General features: G+C 49.9%; 1 protein-coding gene and 2 long non-coding RNA genes across 3 annotated transcripts; 2 read left to right on the forward strand and 1 right to left on the reverse strand.

Annotated features, from left to right (window-relative positions):
* Positions 1-194: 194 nt before the first annotated feature.
* On the reverse strand, positions 195-2723 carry LOC121427743 (mucin-2-like; the record flags this gene model as incomplete). The annotated part of the gene is made up of 2 exons (XM_041624290.1): positions 195-1542; positions 2656-2723. Coding segments are annotated over 2 exons (1416 nt in total), but the record flags the coding sequence as incomplete, so codon positions are not given.
* Positions 1639-2176, forward strand: LOC121427768. The gene is made up of 3 exons (XR_005971712.1): positions 1639-1678; positions 2015-2101; positions 2144-2176. It is a non-coding gene; the product is annotated as an uncharacterized LOC121427768 (long non-coding RNA).
* A 2550-nt stretch (positions 2724-5273) lies between the features above and the next one.
* LOC121427762 lies at positions 5274-6669 on the forward strand. The gene is made up of 4 exons (XR_005971711.1): positions 5274-5398; positions 5567-5650; positions 6218-6330; positions 6646-6669. It is a non-coding gene; the product is annotated as an uncharacterized LOC121427762 (long non-coding RNA).
* Positions 6670-6671: the final 2 nt, after the last annotated feature.

Consider the following 6671-nt stretch of genomic DNA (forward strand, 5'->3'; position numbering starts at 1 on the left):
GGTGGTCCTGTTGTTGTTTTAGGTGGTTGAGTGGTAGTTCCTGGAGATCCTGTTGTTGTTTCTGGAGGTGTGGTGGTAGTTCCTGGTGGTCCTGTTGTTGTTTCAGGTGATTGAGTGGTAGTTCCTGGAGGTCCTGTTGTTGTTTCAGGTGGTTGAGTGGTAGTTCCTGGAGGTCCTGTTGTTGTTTCAGGTGGTTGAGTGGTAGTTCCTGGTGGTCCTGTTGTTGTTTCAGGTGGTTGAGTGGTAGTTCCTGGAGGTCCTGTTGTTGTTTCTGGAGGTGTGGTGGTAGTTCTTGGTGGTCCTGTTGTTGTTTCAGGTGGTTGAGTGGTAGTTCCTGGAGGTCCTGTTGTTGTTTCAGGTGGTTGAGTGGTAGTTCCTGGTGGTCCTGTTGTTGTTTCAGGTGGTTGAGATGTAGTTCCCGGAGGTCCTGTTGTTGTTTCCGGAGGTTTGGTGGTAGTTCCTGGGGGCAATGTTGTTGTTTCCGGTGGTTGAGATGTAGTTCCCTGAGGTCCTGTTGTTGTTTCAGTTGGTTGAGTGGTAGTTCCTGGAGGTCCTGTTGTTGTTTCTGGAGGTGTGGTGGTAGTTCCTGGTGGTCCTGTTGTTGTTTCTGGAGGTGTGGTGGTAGTTCCTGGGGGCAATGGAGTTGTTTCAGGTGGTTGAGATGTAGTTCCAGGAGGTCCTGTTGTTGTTTCCGGAGGTTTGGTGGTAGTTCCTGGGGGCAATGTTGTTTCCGGTGGTTGAGATGTAGTTCCCTGAGGTCCTGTTGTTGTTTCAGGTGGTTGAGTGGTAGTTCCTGGAGGTCCTGTTGTTGTTTCAGGTGGTTGAGTGGTAGTTCCTGGGGGCAATGTTGTTGTTTCAGGTGGTTGAGATGTAGTTCCCGGAGGTCCTGTTGTTGTTTCAGGTGGTTGAGTGGTAGTTCCTGGTGGTCCTGTTGTTGTTTCAGGTGGTTGAGTGGTAGTTCCTGGAGGTCCTGTTGTTGTTTCAGGTGGTTGAGTGGTAATTCCTGGAGGTCCTGTTGTTGTTTCAGGTTGTTGAGTGGTAGTTCCTGGAGGTCCTGTTGTTATTTCTGGAGGTGTGGTGGTAGTTCCTGGTGGTCCTGTTGTTGTTTCAGGTGGTTGAGTGGTAGTTCCTGGAGGTCCTGTTGTTGTTTCTGGTGTTGTGGTGGTAGTTCCTGGGGGCAATGGTGTTGTTTCAGGTGGTTGAGATGTAGTTCCCGGAGGTCCTGTTGTTGTTTCCGGAGGTTTGGTGGTAGTTCCTGGGGGCAATGTTGTTGTTTCCGGTGGTTGAGATGTAGTTCCCTGAGGTCGTGTTGTTGTTTCAGTTGGTTGAGTGGTAGTTCCTGGAGGTCCTGTTGTTGTTTCTGGAGGTTTGGTGGTAGTTCCTGGGGGCAATGGTGTTGTTTCAGGTGGTTGAGATGTAGTTCCTGGTGGTCCTGTTGTTGTTTCAGGTGGTTGAGTGGTAGTTCCTGGTGGTCCTGTTGTTGTTTCAGGTGGTTGAGTGGTAGTTCCTGGAGGTCCTGTTGTTGTTTCTGGAGGTGTGGTGGTAGTTTCTGGAGGTGTGGTGGTAGTTCCTGGAGGTCCTGTTGTTGTTTCAGTTGGTTCAGATGTAGTTCCTGGTGGTCCTGTTGTTGTTTCAGGTGGTTGAGTGGTAGTTCCTGGTGGTCCTGTTGTTGTTTCAGGTGGTTGAGTGGTAGTTCCTGGAGGTCCTGTTGTTGTTTCTGGAGGTGTGGTGGTAGTTCCTGGAGGTCCTGTTGTTGTTTCTGGAGGTTTGGTGGTAGTTCCTGGAGGCAATGTTGTTGTTTCAGGTGGTTGAGATGTAGTTCCTGGTGGTCCTGTTGTTGTTTCAGGTGGTTGAGTGGTAGTTCCTGGAGGCAATGTTGTTGTTTCAGGTGGTTGAGTGGTAGTTCCTGGTGGTCCTGTTGTTTTTTCAGGTGGTGTGGTGGTAGTTCCTGGTGGTCCTGTTGTTGTTTCAGGTGGTTCAGATGTAGTTCCTGGTGGTCCTGTTGTTGGTTCAGGTGGTTGAGTGGTAGTTCCTGGTGGTCCTGTTGTTGTTTCAGGTGGTTGAGTGGTAGTTCCTGGAGGTCCTGTTGTTGTTTCTGGAGGTGTGGTGGTAGTTCCTGGAGGTCCTGTTGTTGTTTCTGGAGGTGTGGTGGTAGTTCCTGGGGGCAATGGTGTTGTTTCAGGTGGTTGAGTGGTAGTTTCTGATGGTCCTGTTGTTGTTTCAGGTGGTTGAGTGGTAGTTCCCGGAGGTCCTGTTGTTGTTTCAGGTGGTTGAGTGGTAGTTCCTGGAGGTCCTGTTGTTGTTTCAGGTGGTTGAGATGTAGTTCCCGGAGGTCCTGTTGTTGTTTCCGGAGGTTTGGTGGTAGTTTGTGGGGGCAATGTTGTTGTTTCCGGTGGTTGAGATGTAGTTCCCTGAGGTCCTGTTGTTGTTTCAGGTGGTTGAGTGGTAGTTCCTGGAGGTCCTGTTGTTGTTTTTGGAGGTTTGGTGGTAGTTCCTGGAGGCAATGTTGTTGTTTCAGGTGGTTGAGATGTAGTTCCCTGAGGTCCTGTTGTTGTTTCAGGTGGTTGAGTGGTAGTTCCTAGAGGTCCTGTTGTTGTTTCTGGAGGTTTGGTGGTAGTTTCTGGAGGCAATGTTGTTGTTTCAGGTGGTTGAGATGTAGTTCCTGGTGGTCCTGTTGTTGTTTCAGGTGGTTGAGTGGTAGTTCCTGGTGGTCCTGTTGTTGTTTCAGGTGGTTGAGTGGTAGTTCCTGGAGGTCCTGTTGTTGTTTCAGGTGGTTGAGTGGTAGTTCCTGGAGGTCCTGTTGTTGTTTCTGGAGGTGTGGTGGTAGTTCCTGGTGGTCCTGTTGTTGTTTCAGGTGGTTGAGTGGTAGTTCCTGGTGGTCCTGTTGTTGTTTCAGGTGGTTGAGTGGTAGTTCCTGGAGGTCCTGTTGTTGTTTCTGGAGGTGTGGTGGTAGTTCCTGGGGGCAATGGTGTTGTTTCAGGTGGTTGAGTGGTAGTTCCTGGTGGTCCTGTTGTTGTTTCAGGTGGTTGAGTGGTAGTTCCTGGAGGTCCTGTTGTTGTTTCAGGTGGTTGAGTGGTAGTTCCTTGGGGCAATGGTGTTGTTTCAGGTGGTTGAGTGGTAGTTCCTGGTGGTCCTGTTGTTGTTTCAGGTGGTTGAGTGGTAGTTCCTGGAGGTCCTGTTGTTGTTTCAGGTGGTTGAGTGGTAGTTCCTGGAGGTCCTGTTGTTGTTTCTGGAGGTGTGGTGGTAGTTCCTGGTGGTCCTGTTGTTGTTTCAGGTGGTTGAGTGGTAGTTCCTGGTGGTCCTGTTGTTGTTTCAGGTGGTTGAGTGGTAGTTCCTGGAGGTCCTGTTGTTGTTTCTGGAGGTGTGGTAGTAGTTCCTGGAGGTCCTGTTGTTGTTTCCGGAGGTTTGGTGGTAGTTCCTGGGGGCAATGTTGTTGTTTCCGGTGGTTGAGATGTAGTTCCCTGAGGTCCAGTTGTTGTTTCAGGTGGTTGAGTGGTAGTTCCTGGTGGTCCTGTTGTTGTTTCTGGAGGTTTGGTGGTAGTTCTTGGGGGCAATGTTGTTGTTTCAGGTGGTTGAGTGGTAGTTCCTGGAGGTCCTGTTGTTGTTTCTGGAGGTGTGGTGGTAGTTCCTGGTGGTCCTGTTGTTGTTTCAGGTGGTTGAGTGGTAGTTCCTGGAGGTCCTGTTGTTGTTTCTGGAGGTGTGGTAGTAGTTCCTGGAGGTCCTGTTGTTGTTTCCGGAGGTTTGGTGGTAGTTCCTGGGGGCAATGTTGTTGTTTCCGGTGGTTGAGATGTAGTTCCCTGAGGTCCTGTTGTTGTTTCAGGTGGTTGAGTGGTAGTTCCTGGTGGTCCTGTTGTTGTTTCTGGAGGTTTGGTGGTAGTTCTTGGGGGCAATGTTGTTGTTTCAGGTGGTTGAGATGTAGTTCCCTGAGGTCCTGTTGTTGTTTCAGGTGGTTGAGTGGTAATTCCTGGTGGTCCTGTTGTTGTTTCTGGAGGTTTGGTGGTAGTTCCTGGGGGCAATGTTGTTGTTTCAGGTGGTTGAGATGTAGTTCCTGATGGTCCTGTTGTTGTTTCAGGTGGTTGAGTGGTAGTTCCTGGAGGTCCTGTTGTTGTTTCTGGAGGTGTGGTGGTAGTTCCTGGTGGTCCTGTTGTTGTTTCAGGTGGTTGAGTGGTAGTTCCTGGTGGTCCTGTTGTTGTTTCAGGTGGTTGAGTGGTAGTTCCTGGAGGTCCTGTTGTTGTTTCTGGAGGTGTGGTAGTAGTTCCTGGAGGTCCTGTTGTTGTTTCCGGAGGTTTGGTGGTAGTTCCTGGGGGCAATGTTGTTGTTTCCGGTGGTTGAGATGTAGTTCCCTGAGGTCCTGTTGTTGTTTCAGGTGGTTGAGTGGTAGTTCCTGGTGGTCCTGTTGTTGTTTCTGGAGGTTTGGTGGTAGTTCTTGGGGGCAATGTTGTTGTTTCAGGTGGTTGAGTGGTAGTTCCTGGAGGTCCTGTTGTTGTTTCTGGAGGTGTGGTGGTAGTTCCTGGTGGTCCTGTTGTTGTTTCAGGTGGTTGAGTGGTAGTTCCTGGAGGTCCTGTTGTTGTTTCTGGAGGTGTGGTAGTAGTTCCTGGAGGTCCTGTTGTTGTTTCCGGAGGTTTGGTGGTAGTTCCTGGGGGCAATGTTGTTGTTTCCGGTGGTTGAGATGTAGTTCCCTGAGGTCCTGTTGTTGTTTCAGGTGGTTGAGTGGTAGTTCCTGGTGGTCCTGTTGTTGTTTCTGGAGGTTTGGTGGTAGTTCTTGGGGGCAATGTTGTTGTTTCAGGTGGTTGAGATGTAGTTCCCTGAGGTCCTGTTGTTGTTTCAGGTGGTTGAGTGGTAATTCCTGGTGGTCCTGTTGTTGTTTCTGGAGGTTTGGTGGTAGTTCCTGGGGGCAATGTTGTTGTTTCAGGTGGTTGAGATGTAGTTCCTGATGGTCCTGTTGTTGTTTCAGGTGGTTGAGTGGTAGTTCCTGGAGGTCCTGTTGTTGTTTCTTGAGGTGTGGTGGTAGTTCCTGGTGGTCCTGTTGTTGTTTCAGGTGGTTGAGTGGTAGTTCCTGGAGGTCCTGTTGTTGTTTCAGGTGGTTGAGTGGTAGTTCCTGGTGGTCCTGTTGTTGTTTCAGGTGGTTGAGAGGTAGTTCCTGGAGGTCCTGTTGTTGTTTCAGGAGGTGTGGTGGTAGTTCCTGGGGACAATGGTGTTGTTTCAGGTGGTTGAGATGTAGTTCCCGAAGGTCCTGTTGTTTTTTCCGGAGGTTTGGTGGTAGTCCCTGGGGGCAATGTTGTTGTTTCTGGTGGTTGAGATGTAGTTCCCTGAGGTCCTGTTGTTGTTTCAGGTGGTTGAGTGGTAGTTCCTGGTGGTCCTGTTGTTGTTTCAGGTGGTTGAGTGGTAGTTCCTGGAGGTCCTGTTGTTGTTTCAGGTGGTTGAGTGGTAGTTCCTGGTGGTCCTGTTGTTGTTTCAGGTGGTTGAGAGGTAGTTCCTGGAGGTCCTGTTGTTGTTTCAGGAGGTGTGGTGGTAGTTCCTGGGGGCAATGGTGTTGTTTCAGGTGGTTGAGTGGTAGTTCTTGGAGGTCCTGTTGTTGTTTCTGGAGGTGTGGTGGTAGTTCCTGGGGGCAATGGTGTTGTTTCAGGTGGTTGAGATGTAGTTCCCGGAGGTTTGGTGGTAGTTCCTGGGGGCAATGTTGTTGTTTCCGGTGGTTGAGATGTAGTTCGCTGAGGTCCTGTTGTTGTTTCAGGTGGTTGAGTGGTAGTTCCTGGAGGTCCTGTTGTTGTTTCTGGAGGTTTGGTGGTAGTTCCTTGGGGCAATGTTGTTGTTTCAGGTGGTTGAGATGTAGTTCCTGGTGGTCCTGTTGTTGTTTCAGGTGGTTGAGTGGTAGTTCCTGGTGGTCCTGTTGTTGTTTCAGGTGGTTGAGATGTAGTTCCCGAAGGTCCTGTTGTTGTTTCCGGAGGTTTGGTGGTAGTTCCTGGGGGCAATGTTGTTGTTTCTGGTGGTTGAGATGTAGTTCCCTGAGGTCCTGTTGTTGTTTCAGGTGGTTGAGTGGTAGTTCCTGGTGGTCCTGTTGTTGTTTCAGGTGGTTGAGTGGTAGTTCCTGGAGGTCCTGTTGTTGTTTCAGGTGGTTGAGTGGTAGTTCCTGGTGGTCCTGTTGTTGTTTCAGGTGGTTGAGAGGTAGTTCCTGGAGGTCCTGTTGTTGTTTCTAGAGGTGTGGTGGTAGTTCCTGGAGGTCCTGTTGTTGTTTCTGGAGGTGTGGTGGTAGTTCCTGGGGGCAATGGTGTTGTTTCAGGTGGTTGAGTGGTAGTTCCTGGAGGTCCTGTTGTTGTTTCTGGAGGTGTGGTGGTAGTTCCTGGGGGCAATGGTGTTGTTTCAGGTGGTTGAGATGTAGTTCCCGGAGGTTTGGTGGTAGTTCCTGGGGGCAATGTTGTTGTTTCCGGTGGTTGAGATGTAGTTCGCTGAGGTCCTGTTGTTGTTTCAGGTGGTTGAGTGGTAGTTCCTGGAGGTCCTGTTGTTGTTTCTGGAGGTTTGGTGGTAGTTCCTTGGGGCAATGTTGTTGTTTCAGGTGGTTGAGATGTAGTTCCTGGTGGTCCTGTTGTTGTTTCAGGTGGTTGAGTGGTAGTTCCTGGTGGTCCTGTTGTTGTTTCAGGTGGTTGAGAGGTAGTTCCTGGAGGTCCTGTTGTTGT

The sequence above is a fragment of the Lytechinus variegatus genome, chromosome 1 (genome assembly GCF_018143015.1).
Source record: "Lytechinus variegatus isolate NC3 chromosome 1, Lvar_3.0, whole genome shotgun sequence".
In the NCBI taxonomy this organism is placed as follows: domain Eukaryota; kingdom Metazoa; phylum Echinodermata; class Echinoidea; order Temnopleuroida; family Toxopneustidae; genus Lytechinus; species Lytechinus variegatus.